At 41.3% G+C, this 19,022-nt stretch overlaps 1 protein-coding gene across 2 annotated transcripts in view; it reads right to left on the bottom strand.

Annotated features, from left to right (window-relative positions):
* Nucleotides 1-1,033: 1,033 nt before the first annotated feature.
* LUZP2 (leucine zipper protein 2) overlaps nt 1,034-19,022 on the bottom strand; it is a 332,664-nt gene continuing 314,675 nt past the window's right edge. The window contains exons 9-10 of one of the 2 annotated variants that reach the window (XM_073347817.2): nt 10,646-10,726; nt 1,034-7,645 (exon numbers count right to left, since the gene is read on the bottom strand). In XM_073347817.2, the coding sequence (XP_073203918.1) occupies nt 7,541-7,645; nt 10,646-10,726 (186 nt within the window). In that variant the 3' untranslated portion in view covers nt 1,034-7,540. The remainder of the gene's footprint in view (nt 7,646-10,645; nt 10,727-19,022) is intronic. The other variant, XM_073347815.2, reaches the window with a different exon arrangement.

The raw sequence follows: 19,022 nt of genomic DNA on the forward strand, positions 1-19,022 counted from the left end.
AAGGGAGTGTAGGGCTTGGGGGGAAGATGTCTCCAAGTGGGCTCTTTCCCTGTTCTTTGTTTAACACGCTTGGTGGTGGCAGCATAGGGTTCAAGGACAAGGCAAAGTTTGTACCTTGAGGAAGTTTTTAACCTAAGCTGGTAAGAATAAGCTTAGGGGGTCTTTCATGCAGGTCCCCACATCTGTACCCTAGAGTTCAGAGTGGGGAAGGAACCTTGACACCAAGTCACAGTCTAAAATGGATGAACTCCTTCCTGGGTAACACATGGTTGGCCCTCAACCAGGGTTTTCAGCCCCAACCCCAGGCCTGTTTAAATTCCAGGCTCTTTCTCAGGCTTTTAGCCAAGAGTCTTGTTCCCTTTTCAGGACTCAGGCCACTTTCCCACTGACTGACTGGGGGACCGGAGCCCATCCACTACTCTGGGTCCCAAACCAGAGACCCTGTCAACAGTAACCATGTGATGGCTCCCTTAATAGTTGCTACTGCTGCATTGCCTGTGCTGCTTCCCACTCAATCCCATCACTTTCACCCATTACTTTAGGATAACAATCCTTGGTTCTCTTTGTCTGTTTCCTGCTTGAGCAGGGACTCCTGCAGGCCTATTTCCTGGAGAGTGTCACAGTCTTCCAGCCCTTCCGGTCTCAGACAGCAACTGACCTGCTTAGCCCCTGCAGCTCCTTTTATCTGAGTCCGCAGTGCTTTGATTGGCTGCTTCTGTGCAGACTCTCTAGGCAGACGCTCTAGAGGGCCAGCCATCCTTCCTGGGAGCAGGGTGTGGTAAGACTATGGGACCTCTAACAGGGGGCTTCAAAGGGCATGTACACCCTGTCACATGTATACAAAGGCAGAATCAGAGCCTAATATTGTGCAGTTAGAAATATTCCAACAGGAATCTGTTTAAAGTGCTATACAGAATGTTCCTAGTTATTTTTGGTAAACAGTAAACTTAGTATGTGCAAATATTGTTGCTGTTTCTATAACACATTCAAATGAGAATTATTTAACACTTTGTATTTACAGCAAATACAACACAGTACAGCAAAGATAATATTCAGCATGTGCTAAAAATGAAAAAATATTTAAGAGTCTCATATTTGTAGCTAGGAAGAAACCTTCTGAAAAGGTCATATTTTTCAGAAAATGCCCCAGTCTACAGTTTGATTACACCATATTGACTTTGACAGTTCTTAAGAGGAAATTGTACTAAGGCAGGCAAGCAAAAGCACTAAATAAAGTACTAATAATACTTAGCACTAACATAATGTCTTTCATCTCAGGATCACAAATTGATTCACAGAAATGAAGTGAGTGTAGAAATGGAAACTGAGGCAGTTTTTTCCAAAATTCAGGCTGAGTCAGTGGCATAGCCAAGGACACATCCAGATCCCCACTGCAAGTCAGCTGATGGAATGATGACACAAAGCCTCTTCCCTAACATTCAAAGAAATCCATGTTGAGGTAGAAAATGTATTCCTGATGAATATATTGAACCAGCCAAATCTCTAGTGGAAAACCATTGTATCTGATGGACTTTCATTGGGATAAATTTAGCCCAGTATCACTACAATATTTGTGTCATAAAGTATGTTTTCATTTCACTTACTCATGTCCGATTTACCCTGCAAAGACAGTAAAAATTCAGTATGAAAAATAAACAATGAATTGGAATTGAGCATCTTAATTTTCAAGGAGTGAAACACTAAGGGCTATTTTTATGTTTCTTGATGAATAAAATGGAAATCACATCTAGTAAAATATGTAAGTTTCGCTCAAGCAAAATAAGTTACTGAACCCTATTTGCAGACAAATAACCCATTTCAAACCAAACATTGTAGCTTGTAAGGAGAAGAATAACAAAGATTTTAACATTCTGTTTTGTAGCGGTCATTGTTTTGATCCAAAAATGTGTATTTCCAATTTTGCATAAGTGAGCACTTCTTGGTTATGACCTTTACACAAAAATCAATATATGTGACGTGGATGAACTCCTTTCCAGAAAGGAGACAAACAAATCGTCTGGGATGTATCCTATTGTGCAATCCAGCAGAAAAACAGTCATGAGATGTTACAATGGGCAGTGATCCAGGATACTGCTTTGCCTTTTTACCTGTTGCACTGAATGTGCAGCAAAATATGGAAGGGCTGTTTTTAAAGTAGAACCTGCTTTTAACTGCTGACCGTCAGATAATCCATAAATGGGAGAATATATCCACGTCTATTTATTCCCTTTAAGACTATCCTTTACTGGCAAAATGAAGGGTTTGACTTTTTGCCCTATGACTTTTATGCTAAGTAGCAGCATGAAGTAACAGTACACATCTCTTCATCTATTACAAGTGAGTGTACATATAGGGTAGCTCTCGACTGGCCAATGAGAACTGCTGACTATCTCCCCTTGCTCCCTGTGCAAGCCAGTCAATCAGAAGTATTGGGGTGATCAGAAAGGCAGTCAGGTTTTGCATTTGATGCTTAAGGGTATGTCTACACTTCAAAGAGTAGCCCACAGTGCAAAGTTTTAAAGCCCAGATCACTTAACTTGGGCTCCAGGGATCAAGCCGTGCGGCTAAAAATAGCAGTGTAGATGTTCCTGCTTGGACTGGAGGTCAGGCTCCAAGGTCCTTCCCCCTCACCAGGTTTCAGAAAAACATTTTCCATTTCCAGGCAATATTATTAATATTAGTCCACCACTCTCTAGAGTTCAAGCAAAAAACCCCTGCAACACAATTTTCTCCCCCTTTCAGGGTCTGAGAAGGGTCATCCAGCCTCCCCGCTGCGTGAAAAGAACAGTTACTTACCTATGGTAACCATAATTCCTAGAAATGTTATCAGTGTGGTAGACCCCACTTAAAGGCTATGTCTACACTGCAATTAACAATTCGTGGCTGGCCCGTGCCAGCTGACTCAAGCTCATGGGGCTTAGGCTAAGGAGCTGTTTTACTGCACTGTAGACATGCTGGCTCAGGCTGAAGTCCAAGCTCTGTAACCCTTCCACTTTTCAGGGCCCTAGAGCCTGGACCACTCTCTGAGCAAGAACATCTATACCATTATTAAACAGCCCCTTAGCTCGAGCCCATAAGCCCGATTCAGCTAGCATGGGCCAGTCATGGGTGTTAAACTGCAGTGCAGACAAACCTTAAGTGTCTCATGTGTGAGATCAGAATCTTTTAAATAGCAGTGTCCATTGGGCCATGCCTGCACCAGGCATGTTTTTAATGCTCCTCTCTCCAAAGGCATAAAGTGCGGAGTGGCTGCAATTATCCCTCAGTTCCCTTGCTAAATCATAATCCCAGATATAGGATTGGAAGGTGGAATCCACACTGATTACATCTCAAACAACCACAATTATTACAAGGTAAGTAACCATTCTTTCTTCTTTAACTATATATCCATGGTGAATCTCACTGTAGGTGACTGGCAAGCAGTGTCCCATCTGGAAGATGGAACTGTGGAATTCTGACGGACCTAATTGGACGGTGATTGTAACACTGCCTTCTCAAACTTGGCATCTGACCTAGCAGTTAGTTCAAGAGCGTAGTGCTTAATGGACACCAAGGAGTTACTCTGCATAGCAACCTTACAGCTTTCTAATATGAATATGCTCTTGGAGTAGGCAGCGGATGTAGCTTATGCTCTCGAGGAGTGAGATTTAACATTTGGAGGGAGAGGCATCTCATCCATCTAGTAGTAGATTGATATTCACTATGTGATCCTTTTATACATCCTCTGAGAGGAGAGAGCTTGAATGTTCAAAGCACAAGAGATGATCACAAAAAGAGGAGTGCCAGATTGAAGGGGCTTTTTTAATCAACATAGTATAATAAAACTCCTGAAACACGCAGAATGTGGAGATTCTTCTCCCCCATTGTGGCATGGGCTTTGGTGAAGAATACAGGTAAGTAGATGGACTGGTTCAAATTAAATTCTGAAACCACTTTACGGATAAAAATTGGATGAGGTCTCAGCTCTGCTAGCTGAGGAGATGGCAACTAAGAAGACTGTCTTGAGTGTAACGTGGTGTAGGTAGCATTCCAAAATGAAATGGCTGGAATGGACAGCATTGAGATTCCATGCAAGCAGTGCTTTCTGCAACGTGGGTAAGTATGCAACAACCTCTTCAAGAATTTTGATATTGATGGTGTCATAAATATAAAGGGAAGGGTAACCACCTTTCTGTATACAGTGCTATAAAATCCCTTCGGGCCAGAGGCAAAACCCTTTCACCTGTAAAGGGTTAAGAAGCTAGGATAACCTCGCTGGCACCTGACCAAAATGACCAATGAGGAGATAAGTTACTTTCAAAGCTGGAGGGGGTGGGGAGGAACAAAGGGTCTGTCTGTCTGTGTGATGCTTTTGCCAGGAACAGAACAGGAATGGAGTCTTAGAACTTGTTAGTAAATAATCTAGCTAGAAATGTGTTAGATTTCCTTTTGTTTAAATGGCTGGTAAATAAACTGTGCTGAATGGAATGTGTCTTTGTGTCTTTTTGTAACTTAAAGTTTTGCCTAGAGGGATTCTCTATGTTTTGAATCTGATTACCCTGTAAGGTATTTACCATCCTGATTTTACAGAGGTGATTCTTTTAGTTTTTCTTCAATTAAAATTCTTCTTTTAAGAACCTGATTACTTTTTCTTTGTTCTTAAGATCCAAGGGTTTGGGTCTGTGTTCACCTATGCAAATTGGTGAGGATTTTTATCAAGCCTTCCCTGGGAAAGGAGTGTAGGGCTTGGGGGGATATTTTGGGGGGAAGACGTCTCCAAGTGGGCTCTTTCCCTGTTCTTTGTTTAACACGCTTGGTGGTGGCAGCTTAGGGTTCAAGGACAAGGCAAAGTTTGTACCTTGAGGAAGTTTTTAACCTAAGCTGGTAAGAATAAGCTTAGGGGGTCTTTCATGCAGGTCCCCACATCTGTACCCTAGAGTTCAGAGTGGGGAAGGAACCTTGACACATGGGATGCATGAAGACTAAAGAGAACTGATCAGGTGGATTCCATGCAGAGATTATTGCAAGGTGGACTTGATGGAACTGAATGAAAGCCCAGATGCAGATACAAATTTTGGGCTCTTAATATAGCATCTCAAAGGCGGAGAAGCAGCTGTCTGTAGCTCACAGTCTATGAGATTGCTTCCCTGCCTTCCAGATCCTATGTTCCTTCTCCCCACCTTACTTACTTTGCAGAAGCAGCTGCCTCCATCTACAGCTGGCCTGACATGGCAATACTGAAGTCGGGAGAGGTTTCCTAAATAGCTTGGCTGCTTAAACCATGGTGATAGGAGTATGGAGGATTTTGCTGCTCCTCTTGATCTATCACCTTCCCTTTCTCTGTATGTGGGGGGAGAGGAAATATAGTCTGCTTCCCTGCCTTCGAGATCCTATATTCCCTTTCCCCCACCTGTATACATATTGGTATGTCTGGTTTGGTTGGGGATGGACAGTCCATTTCTAAACACTGAGACCCTGAAGGAGGAGTCTCTGGTCTACTCCCAAGATTCCCTACTGGATGTTGGTGAGAAGGTATGCCCTGCTAATAGGGACGCTGAATAGATTTGTCCAGGGGTGGTGCTGATATATGATATTGGTGGTGGAAGGAAAGGTGCATGCATTGGTACTGATGAAGATCTCAGTATCAAAGACATTGCCACAGAGGATATTACTTCCTCTGCTGGTACCATGAGTGATTCTGTTGCTGGTGCCAATATAGGTACTGGAGTGAACAGTGTCAATGTCGTTGCTGGGCTTGTGTATTTTTATGCTGATCTTTGGCCACTATAAGTGGTTAGTGGTCTCCTCCCTGGAGGGCTGGTATTTTGACCTCTGCTTATGGGAGGACATAAAGCAGTGCCTGGAGTCATGCCTATCTCTATTCTGGACTTCCCTGCCTCTGTGAGGAGGTGGTACAGGTCTTTGGCCCCAAGGCTGTAAGTACGGTGACTTCAATTCCAAGACTTTACTCAACAGTGATTTCTTTTTGGTACCACTCTCCTTGTGTGCTGGCTGTTAAGGATACTTGCACAGGAAGACTTTCCGATTATCTCTTTTTCCTCTGGGTTTGATGTAACTCTCACAGATTTTCCCAAAAAGTGAAGCTTGAAGTGGGCATCTTGGGATTTCTATGTCTGTGCTGAGAACAAATTGCACATTGAGCACTTGTTCAGCGTATGCAACTCACTGAGACAGAATGGACAGCAGCTATAGTAGTTGGTGAGCAGGATTATGTAATTGCAAAATGGACAAGATTTAAAGCCTTTGAGTTCACCATCACGTGAGGACAAGGGACCAGGGTAGTAAGAAAACACAAGGAGAATTTTGTTTGTTTGTTTTTATCATTTAAATGGAAAGGGATAGAGAAACTAATCAGAGGAATTGATTTTGATCAAAGGGTTTCTGTCTTGTTGCCAAGGTAGGAGCATGAGGATGTGCATGGCACAAGCAAGGCCTAACAAACATTGCTAATCAAAAGATTCCAGTCTTGTGCATGAGACACATTCATACCTACTGTGGGATCCACTCTAACAAATACTCAAAGAAGAATTTGCACTTCCCCGTCCGCAGATTCACCTTTTCTTCTTCTTTTAGATCTAGCAGCTTGGCCCTGTTGCTTAAATTAACCTCAGCTGAATCAATTATCCAGATATTTATTCTCTGCTGGTTCCACTCCCAATCCTGCAGAACTGCTACAGAAAATGCACTCTATGCACAGCTAAGAGATTCTTAAGAACTACACAGGTAGCATGCCCCATTGCAAGCACTCATCAAATCCACTTTCTCTGTGTTTTGCCAATTATGATGACAAAGTAAGTTTTTACTCTTTTTCACTCCTGTTAGGGCAGCAGGGCCAACACAGCTATAGGAGATGGAGATGGATTCCATTCTGGCTTGTGCATCATCAGTAGAATTGTTACTTGGTTTCAACTGCAGAATTTTTATGTTGGTGCTGCATAAGCCACAAAGAAAACACCTTGAGATTCAGTTGAGTTTGTAATGGTTGCAAATAGGAAAAAAACCCAAACATCTTTTTTACCTGTTAACTGAATAGATTTGAGATGGAAGGCATTGAAAGGTGGTAAATATGGAATCCTATTGTGCCATGTACATAGTCACTCTTTCGAGTAGCATTGCACTTTAACTATGTAATTACTATTATTTTATGTTAGCAGGCTTTTATCCCCGTTTTGACTTCAGCCTCCCAGTATACAGTAAAGATAGCTAACAAACAGAACAGGCTAAGAAAAGAAAACGTCTGAATGGCAGTTCTTTACAAAACAGACTTATTTATAATAAGCAAGTTACTGATCAGGGCAGAATAATATTTCAAAAAACTGGACTGTATTACAAAACATATCTTCAAACATCCATTTCTGTTGGATTATTGCTGAGAGATACTAATTGGTCTATTTCAGAAACTAGACTAATTTACAAACATTCATAAAATAGTGAAAAAGTCGCATGCTTTAGAAACTTGATACATTATCATGCTTCTGGACTAAAAACAATATGAATACAATAGCAAATGAAGGACATTGTTAACATAGTTTAGTAATGTTTACAGTGCTTGTTCTTCTGTTTTATCTAACTCTTCATGCTTCTTCTCATTTGTCTCTGCTGATTTTTTAGCTTCAGGTTGAATCCATGCAGGGCTGTGCAACTTCTGTTAACCAACACAATGGGGAAAACAGAATCAATGTAAGTATTGTAATATTATGGAATGTTACACAGATGAATAGTGGGATACTAAATAAAAAAGGTCATCTTTCTCATCAAGAAACACAGGCCTCGATTTTGATCTCATTTTAAATCAATCCTGATTTAAATCAAGAATTACTGAACTGAGGAGTAAGTGAGAGGAGAATCAGGCCAACAATCTGTGGTCATCATATTACACTGGAATACAAGGAATCAACACTGAATGCTTAAAGTGCCATAGGAATAATGTGCGCACAGCTGTATTTATTTTTGCTAGACTTTGTACTGCTTTTGAAATAACTATAGTATGTCTGCTGAGTGCACATATACATGCATGATACATGTATATGTATACACATATGTATAATGTGTGTCTCTCTATATAGAGTTAATCTACATTCCATGAAACCTGTAGAATTTTTCTCAAAATACCAAAATTTTGATTGTAGAAACAATTGTATGAAATCAATTGCTCACCTTTTATAGATTTATTATTAGAGGATACTGCTAGGAAGATTTCGAACAACAGAATATCCTTCAACTGGTTTCTGATTGTCTGGTTCAGAATTCTGGTCTCTGCTAGAAAAGGTCCTAGCCATTTTGTTGACTAGGGTGAAAAAAAATGTTGATGCTCCCCCCACACCCTAAGTGGCAGAGGGGGAAAAAAACCAGCTGGTTAATCAGTGGTACAAAAATGGCTGGAGAATTAGAATGGAGCAAACCAGCTGAGCTGCCCAGAGGTACAGCACTTCCCCTCTCTGCTACAGAATATCTATGTAACTGTATTTTTATTGGACCAACAGATGAAGGGGAAGCAGAGTTTCACCAAATCATAGTTAAATCACACCTGGAGTTGCAGCTAGCGAGGGATGTTAAGAGTAACAAGAAGGGTTTCTTCAGGTATGTTGGCAACAAGAAGAAAGCCAAGGAAAGTGTGGGCACCTTACTGGATGAGGGAGGCAACCTAGTGACAGAGGATGCAGAAAAAGCTAATGTATGCAATGCTTTTTTTGCCTCTGTCTTCACGAACAAGGTCAGCTCCCAGACTACTGCACTGGGGAGTACTACATGGGGAGGAGGTGGTTCGGGACTATTTAGAAAAACTGGACGTGCACAAGTTCATGGGGCCAGATGCGTTGCGTCCGAGAGTGCTAAAGGAATTGGCAGATGTGATTGCAGAGCCATTGGCCATTATCTTTGAAAATTCATAGCGATCCGGGGAAGTCCCGGATGACTGGGAAAAGGCTAATGTAGTGCCAATCTTTAAAAAAGGCAAGAAGGAGGATCCTGGGAACTACAGGCCAGTCAGCCTCACCTCAGTCCCCGGAAAAATCATGGAGCATGTCCTCAAGGAATCGGTTCTGAACCACTTAGACGAGAGGAAAGTGATCAGGAACAGTCAACATGGATTCACCAAGGGAAAATCATGTCTGACTAATCTAATTGCCTTCTATGATGAGATAACTGGTTCTGTGGATGAAGGGAAAGCAGTGGATGTGTTATTCCTCGACTTTAGCAAAGCTTTTGACACGGTCTCCCACAGTATTCTTGTCAGCAAGTTAAAGAAGTATGGGCTGGATGGATGCACTACAAGGTGGGTAGAAAGTTGGCTAAATTGTCGGGCTCAACGGGTAGTGATCCATGGATCCATGTCTAATTGGCAGCCAGTATCTAGTGGAGTGCCCCAAGGGTTGGTCCTGGGGCCGGTTTTGTTCAATATCTTCATTAATGATCTGGAAGATGGTGTGGATTGTACCCTCAGCAAGTTTGCGGATGACACTAAACTGGGAGGAGTGGTAGATACGCTGGAGGGTAGGGATAGGATACAGAGGGACCTAGACAAATTGGAGGATTGGGCCAAAAGAAATCTGATGAGGTTCAACAAGGACAAGTGCAGAGTCCTGTACTTAGGACGGAAGAATCCAATGCACTGCTACATATTAGGGACCGAATGGCTAGGCAGCAGTTCTGCAGAGAAGGACCTAGGGGTGACAGTGGACGAGAAGCTGGATATGAGTCAACAGTGTGCCCTTGTTGCCAAGAAGGCCAATGGCATTTTTGGGTGTATAAGTAGGGGCATTGCCAGCAAATCGAGGGACGTGATCGTTCCCCTGTATTCGACATTGGTGAGGCCTCATCTGGAGTACTGTGTCCAGTTTTGGGCTCCACACTACAAGAAGAATGTGGAGAAATTGGAAAGAGTCCAGCAAAGGGCAACAAAAATGATTAGGGGTCTGGAACACATGACTTATGAGGAGAGGCTGAGGGAACTGGGATTGTTTAGTCTACAGAAGAGAAGAATGAGGGGGGATTTGATAGCTGCTTTTAACTACCTGAAAGGTGGATCCAAAGAGGATGGATCTAGACTATTCTCAGTGATAGCAGATGACAGGACAAGGAGTAACAGTCTCAAGTTGCAGTGGGGGAGATTTAGGTTGGATATTAGGAAAAACCTTTTCACTAGGAGGGTGGTAAAACACTGTAATGCGTTACTTAGGGAGGTGGTGGAATCCCCTTCCTTAGACGTTTTTAAGGTCAGGCTTGACAAAGCCCTGGCTGGGATGATTTAGTTGGGATTGGTTCTGCTCTGGGCAGGGGGTTGGACTAGATGACCTTCAGAGGTCCCTTTCAACTCTAATATTGTATGATTCTATGTTTCTATGATAGTTATACACAGGGTTTGGAAATTTTTCTCTCCCCTCCCCCCCAAAAAGGAACACTGAGTTTATAAGAATGGCTGAGCTGATTATTAGGGCAGTCAAGTTCTTTAAGTATTGTAATAGTTCCTAACAGAAGGCCATCTCAAACCACCAACTTCAATCAAGTGGAGTGGAAGTCTTCATTGTGATTAATGAGGAACTACCTAGAAATCACTGACTTAGAATAAGCAGATATAGTTCAAGGAATTTTTCATTTGATAAAGACACTTTTATAAAAGGGCTCAATTACTCGAAGACAGAAGTACCTGAAAGCTAGGATCTGTTTCTGCCACCTTGAAGTGAGGAGATGTTGAATTATTGTGCTTCCCCAAACAAGTCTTGCCAACCTGAAAATACAATCATTGAAACCATATCACTGTTACAAAGGTTTTGGGAAAAAAATCAGTGATTCTTCTTTCCTTCAGTAGATGGGGTTGACACTTATATAGCCCTTTTTATGTTCAAAGCTCTTTACTAACATTCTCCAATTTATCCTCACAACAGCACTGTGGGGCAGGTAGATAAGTAATTACAATTCCTATATTACAGATGAGGAAACTGTGGCAGAGAATTTAAGTAGCTTGGTCAATACCACAGAGAGAGTTGGAGTAAAAACTGGAATTAAGATTCAGGACTTCTCGATTTCCATTCCTTTACCTAAACCACTGGGTCATCAGTAGAACAATGGAATTGATCAACAGATTGAGTGGGAGGAGGGCATCTGGCTCTCTAAGTACAGAAAGTGCATTATGTCCAGCTCTTTAGGTGAACATGAGATGAGAGGGACAAATCAGCAAAATTTCTGGAAAGGAAAGCTGTGCCTTTGTTATCTATTAAAAATCCTTTGAGCATGTCAATAGAATAGTGAATAAAACAGCGCTGGTTGATATCATTTATTTGAAGTTCTTAAAGACTTTCTTACTAAAAGGAAACAACATAGTCATAGACTGAGAGGTAAAGGACTCTCTCATAGACAGAAAGCAGAGTAGAAATATTCACTCAATTTTCTACACGTCAAAAGTCTCACCTATAGTCTAGCCTGTTAAGACTGGCATTTATTATATTTATTCATGAGATGGAAAGGAAGTGAACAGTGGTGTATAATTGTTCAGGTTAGTCTAGGGAAAACCTTGAGAAGTTTAAGAAAGACCTAACAAAGCTAGGTGAATGGGTAGTGTGATGACAAATGAAATTTACTAAAGGGGCATAAAAAAACCCAAAAACTAACTAACAAACAAAATATTAAGTTGTGTTTAAAAATAGTAGACAATAATACTAAATAATTATTAGACAATTTTATAATTGACAGTTTGCCGTCACCTACAAGACTGAAATGTTTTGGTCATTTTGTCTCAGAAAAGATACAACAGAAATAGAAAGGATCCAGTGACAAAAGTTAGTAGAGGCTTGGAAAAACATTGAAATTGGGAAAGATTAACTGTAGAGAAAGGAATGGTTTAGAGCAGAGACAAGTAATGGAGGCATGATTAGGATTAATAATTGTTTTTTATAAGGGACCAATCCTTCATGCTTCATCTTACAAGCCAGCCATTAACTGATGTGGTTCTGGGGATAGGAAGAAATTTCTCCTATGGGCATGATATTCCAGCAGGTGTAGACCTGCTCCAGAGCTCCATGGCCCAACTGACTCTGTTCCTGCAGAACACTACTGGAAACCAGTGAGAAGAGGCAAGTAGGTAGTCGCTGAGGAGCTTTCCAGTTCTGTCTCCCAGAAGCAGACTCCAAGATTCCACCTTCCTCAGCCCACCTATAGGCCTCATCCAAAGCCCACTGAAACACGACTCCCATTGATTTCAATAGGCTTGGGATCAATCCTATCATAGTAGAATCATCATGATTGACATCAGGGGAAGCAGAGCCTCCTCTGATATCCCTGTTTCTCCCCACTGAGAGATAGTCAATACATTGAAGGGGTTCCTCTAGGTGGGCAAACTACGGCCCGCGGGTTGCAAAATGGTATGGAGGGCCTGGTAGGGAAGGCTGTGCCTCTGCCAACAGCCTGGCCCCCACCCCCTCCAACTTCCCACCCCCTGACTGCTCCCCTCAGAACCCCCAACCCATCCAACCCCCCCTGCGCCTTGTCTCCTGACTGTCCCCTCCCACGATCCCCCGCCCTACCTGCCCCCTGGGATCGCACCCCCTATCCAATGCCCACTGCTCCCTGTCCCCTGACTGCCCCAACCCCTATCCACACCCCCACACCCTGACAGGCCCCCCAACCCATCCAACCCCCCCACTCCTTGTCCCCTGACTACCCTCTCCTGGGACCCCAGGACCCCACCCCCTATCCAGCCCCCCCGCTCCCTGTCTCCTAACTGCCCCCCCCGAACCTCCGTCCCATCCAACTGCTCCCTGACGACCTCCTGCCCCTTATCCAACCCCGCCTCCCACCCGCCCCCTTACCATGCCGCTCAGAGCAGCAGGACAGGCTTATTGGAAAGCCTAGGAGATGAGTGGGCGCAAGCCGCGCTGCCCGTGCTGCTGTGAACAAGAGGGGACAGCGGGGGACACGAAAAAATTTGCCCACCCCTGCTCTAGGCACTTTCTCTTCAAAAAGCACCAGAGCCTGACAGCTCTAAACAGCTTTGTTAGCTAGGAATGAGGTCTACGGGTGTAACTGGTACAACTGGTACAATTTGATAAAACAATCACTTATCACTTTGTTTAATTATAATTTAATCTTCAGCTGCCTCTAGTGCATAAGGACTAGTTTTGAAGGACAGCAAACTATCTGTAGGACCAGATTCTCAGTTGGTGTAAATCAGCATACCATAGCAATGCCAATTTATTCCAACTCATGATTTCCCTTTCAAGTTCGGAAAAGGGAGTAACCTGCTGTTTTGATAGAGAAGAACTGAAATAGATAGTAAAAACTCATCATAATTTCATATCAGAATACTTGTTAAATGGGCCGTAACTCTAAAATCAATTTTATTCAAATTTTGGGTAAGATTTTCTTGTTTGCTTTCAAGTAAATATGGCAATTTTCAAGACAAACCAATGTTCTTAGGTTTCAGAAGGGTAAAAATAGGGTTTAAAATGAAACCTGTTTACAACCTTACCTAAGGTGTCATGAATGCTGTTTCTTCATAGTGCCAAAGCCCGATAAAACATTGTGTCTAGTATAATGTGTATGTGTAACTCTGTTAATATAGGATAGATGCACTGGAGACATGAATAATTTACACAACCATATTGCTATAAAATACCTTGAGTCATGGCATAGCTGCCATTATTTCCACTGGAATTGCAATGCAATTTACTGTGTTTTTATTGCAATGCACCACACCATATATCATGGTAACTCAGTGAATGAATAAGGAAAGCCTCCAAAAATTTATAGGTGTTTTTTTTAATTACCTGCTGTATGATATACCAAATGTATTTAACAAATGCTAAACACATTTTATTAAGTTACAAAGACTGAACATGATATTATGGGCTTTAGAATATTTTACTGGATCTTATGCATTCATTGTTCAGCAGGTATATATAGCAGAATATTACTTCTCAGGAACCTTAATAAAGATATAAATTAATATACATATAAACATATTAACTCACAAAGACTTTGATACAAATAGCTTTGGGAAACTAAGGTGGGCAAGGATAAAGAATGTAGAGATCTACTCCTCTACGGGTTAAGCAGTAATCTGTCTTTGTGAATGCACATGAAAGGACAGGGATGTGTGCTAGGAGACTTCCTTCCCTGCAACACCCACCTTTCTCTATTAAGCCAATAGAATGGTGGACCAAAATATTAATCCCTGTGAGCAAGGGCTCCTTAGTCCTTTCTCTGCCAACAAGTAAATCATAGAGAGAGAGGTGGGTAGGAGGTAAAGTCATATTTCCTTGCACATGTCCCATACCCCATCCTGCCATCCCTTTCTCCCCCATAGAGAAATAATCTTCACCTCATAATCTGCACGCAGAACAACCATTGCCCATGAGAAGATGAATGAAAACACACTTTGCAAGAATGTTAGTGGAAATGCAAATATAAACAGATGAAAACACAGACAAATGTGAGGGGCAGCAGTGGGATGTGTTCAAGGCAGTGAGAACTAAAAGTTATCTCAGTTAATCCAGTGCAACTCCACTGACTTCAGCGTACCAGTCTAAAGCTATGCCTACACTAAGAGCTAAGGGTGTGAGTCACTTACACATACCCATGATAGCTCAGTGAATGCTCAGTGAGAGCTAGCACACATATGTGTATATGAGTAGGGGAATCACACCCCCAGTATGTAGTGTAGACATAGCCTAACTGAGGGCAGGATTTGAGCTAAAATTGTGCCAAAAGAACTACACTCGTTTTTCAATTCTAATCCAACGCACAGTGTCTCCACTTGACAAATAAATCTTAAAGGAATAGCTCTTTTTCAAATCTGGGAAGGCTTAGCAGTGATATCGAATGGAAACCTTCCAGGATGGATAGAGGTGTTTCATATTCATGGTCCCCAAGTCTACTGGGGTCAATGCTCAATTTCAAATTTAGGCTGGTATCAGGGAAATGAGGTTGTGCAGGAGCTGTTTTGCCAGCTCTACACCATTGCACGATCACTATGTACTAGTGTGGTCCCCAGGGGAGGGAGCAGTACTACACAGGGTCTGGGCCTCTATCCCAGTCTTACTACATCTTATGATGATTTTGAGCTTGATAAATATATTTTTAAAATCCATTTACCTCCAGGAAAGACTTTCTGGGATTCATAGCATATGTTCGTCCTCTCCCTCAACACAATCAGAGAAGTTCAGCAAGGTTATTAGGCTTATATGTGCAAAGAAAATAAACTCTGCATCACTAAGGGGAAAATGAAGGCAAGTCCACTTCTCCTCCCTTAGTTAACATCCATTTGAGAGCCCAACAAGCTCGGCTTATGTTTTAAGGGCCAATGTAAAAAAACCCAGAGCTATATTCTTCATGTTTTTCTTATTGTTTGTGACAGATGAATAAAGAATGTGGATGTAAGAAGGGCAGTACAGATGAAAGAGATGGACGAGATTGTACACTTGGGAAACTATATTAGTAAGCAAGGAAGATATGATTAAGCAGAGATGCTTTGATCCAGTTACAAATATTTGATGAACCATGGAAGCTGTTCTATGAAAGAGCAAAAATTCTGGGACATTAAGAGACACTTCAAGGCTAGTTAGTGTGACTAAAAATTGTGTTTTAATTTTAAGACCATGAAAAAATAACGATGCTTGCACCCCACTTTTCCAACATCTTCTTTTACTCTTGATATTTATTACAGCTCACTATATTTAAGAACACAAAGTCTTCCTGATGGTAAAAAGGATCACAACATTCTGAAATTCTAAGTCCATGGTGTCAGCCAACCTATAACCATTGGCAGTTAGCAGGAGACCGCTCTGTGGCAGGTTATCCTGTAACAGCTCACTGCAAGATTTCTTGCACCTTCCTTTGAAACATCTGTTACTGGCCACCATCAGAGATAGGATTCTGGACTAGATGAACCACTGCTGTGATCCAGTACAGCAACTCAAGTTCCAGCTCCATATTACAGTATTATTGGTACAATGGGTACGTTACAAAAGAGATAGGTGCTGCACTTCTAAGAGGTGCTATTGCAGACAAAAGTCATGCCAGATACATATTTTATTAGTTTAGTTGACAATTCTCAATATGCTGCAATATGTGATGTTTTGGGATTTGGTTTATTATTATTATATTTTTCTGATAAAATGCAGACTTCATCAGCTTGGAAAACCTTTTGATCATCTCATTGATCGAGGTATATATTATCCTGATCCAGTGACATATTTTAGGCAAGCTTGTGGCTCTAACTCACTGCTTGCATTTGAAGTGAGGGTAGTGATTAAGAGGGAATGTGGTCTGGTAGCTGTCCTTACTGTACTCTTTTGGGAAAATGCAGCATGCCCCCCCCGCCACTCCATCACAGCTCTGCTTGCTTCAGTTCCTGGCCTCACACTTACCTACCCTCATTGAGAAATCTAATTCCCTGGTTCCTGACCCCGGGGAGTGCCTGCCCCTGTATAGAGGTGGGTGGGGAAGGGCCAGGCAAAATCTAGACTAGGTGTGGCCTTGACAGAGTCTCCCCACTCCTGTCACTCTCCAGTTATTAACAAAATAGCTCTCACTACACTCCTTTGAGTTGGGTAGCTAAATATTACTATCCACACATTGGAGAACAGGAATTGGAGACAGAAAGAGGCAGAGTCTGGATTAGAACTCAAGCCTCTCCTATCTTTAGCTCATTCCTCTAATCTACACAGCCTTTTGGTTGTGCAGCTGCAACTTTGTTACTCCTCCTCAAATTCAAACAGTAATGGAAGACACAGTCAGAGGTGATCTTTCTCTCTCTTTCCTGCACATGTCCTTCCCCTATTTGATAGGTGCTGAGTTACTCAATCTACAGAAATTTTACTAATGAGTGAACTTTACAGATTAACTGTGGGCAAATCCTGAACACCTTTACCCCACTGATAATCTGTCAAACTCTTGTTGACTTTAAAGTCTTTCTACTATAGTAAATTCTCTGATCCAGAACCTAATGGTAACAAATAATTTATTAACTGACTTGCATATGCTGTCCATTAACTTGGAGGCATTATGAAGGCCCCAATCCTTCAGGCCCCCGTATGTGCAGAGCTCTCATTGAAATCAGTGCAAGCTGCATATGCAGAGAACTGCACACTGTCTGATCCCAAGACGAAAACTTCATGGGAAAAGATGATCAATCAAGTTCATTTATTTGCAGACTATTCTAACCTTATTTTTATTGGTTTATTTTTTCTATACTTTTCTGTTTCAATTGTATATTTTTCCACAGCATCGCATTACAATTTGTCTTGACAAGAATTACAATTTTTATGACAGTGTGAGAATTCAGTTCTCTGCAAAAAAAAAAAGAAGGGTTATTATTATTTTTTCCTTCTAAACAACAGAACAATGCTTCCATGGGATGAATTATTGGTGAGGAGGGCTTATTTCAAATTTTCCATGTGAAGATTAAGAAAAATATTAATGATCTCTTTATTTTTATTTGTAAAATAAAGTATCGGACAATGCAATGCTTCTCGTGCCTAAAGCAATTCATTTTTATGTATTCTAAAGCACAAAGAATCTGGAATAATAAATATTAAAGCAGATAGACACTCAAGGCATGGTATAAGACAAAGTATTTATCCATCTTGATCAGTTTCATATGCAGTTTGACCAACAAAATATCTGCATGTGAGAATTCAACTGATGAAATATGCAGCTTGATCGGTGAAGTATGCAAAAATTTAACACCCATAGTATTCAGCTCACCCAGTGAATTATACAGCAGAGTTAGGGACATGCACTGCTGGCTGTGTAAATTATGGAAGTGGATCACCCAGTATGCATCCTCATTAATTTTTTTAATAGAATAGTAAAATTAGGCATGCCTCTTGACTATTAAACTGTACAGTTTGATCTACAAACTATGCAACAATGTGACTATGAAGGTAGTCAGTTAAATCAGTGAAGCACGACTCTCAAAAAGAAAACTACATACTGTGTAGATGATCTAATCATGCAACTTGCTTATTAAGGTGGATCCATACTTGAATGGCTAGCCTATGCCACAACCTCCACACTGCATTTTTAGCATGCTAGCTAGAGCAGAGTTCGTGCATCTGTCTATTCAGACTGTGAGGCATGTTCCTAGCTGCAGTGTAGACAAGCCCTTAGTGTTAAAGTACCATAGAGTGTCAGTGGAGTTTAGCTGGTATAAAACTGATATCTATGAGATCAGAGTCTGATCTGGAATCTCCTGGTTTCACATTGCAGAGATAAAGTATATTTGGAATTTGGGTGGGTTTACAATCCCTGGATTTTCCTTGTGTTGTTGGTTCAAATGATCTGAAACTTCAAAGACGAAGTAGGTAAAATCTGCTAAATTTCACCTGGTTTAATGCCAAAACTCTCTGAAAGGAGAAATTTAAATGATTTCAAGTCAAAATTATAAAGGGCCCAGATCTGCTCAAAAGTTCATCATCCCTTCCAAACTTTTCAATTATCTTGGTTTGACATTTGAATTTGTACCAAAAGCCAGTCAATCAAGTTTCGCGTGTTTTCCTGTTGTTTGCAGATATTTCACATTGATCTAATGATTAGAATGATAAGTTCTGCTCTCAGACTGGAATTACAATGTATTAAAATATGGCATAACTATGGTAAGGTACAGAACAGATTTTTTTCCTTTGAGAACTGTCCTGTATCATTAGCTAAATTAATATGAGGATGCACAAACGCCTTCTCATCAACTATTATAATGATCTACTTAAATATGTGGTGAGCCTCCAAACAGCTTATTAAAGAAGATGTAGTGCTAAATATATGTAATATATTTGAGTGTGTGTTTCCACTGGTTCTTGATTAAGGTATCCCTCCAGTTTTTCCACTCTTGTTTTAGCCATTCAGTGTACTGGTTTAAGCATGGAATATCAGGGTTGGGAGGTACCTCAGGGGGTCATCTAGTCCAACCCCGTGCTCAAATTGTTTTAACCCTTCATGACCTTTATAGTCTTTTTTTAGGCAGCATGGGACAATTGAAGTCAGATTCAGAATTGAGCAAGCCTGAAATGAAAATTGTGACAGTAACAATT

This window comes from Lepidochelys kempii, chromosome 6 (genome assembly GCF_965140285.1).
Source record: "Lepidochelys kempii isolate rLepKem1 chromosome 6, rLepKem1.hap1, whole genome shotgun sequence".
Classification (NCBI taxonomy): domain Eukaryota; kingdom Metazoa; phylum Chordata; order Testudines; family Cheloniidae; genus Lepidochelys; species Lepidochelys kempii.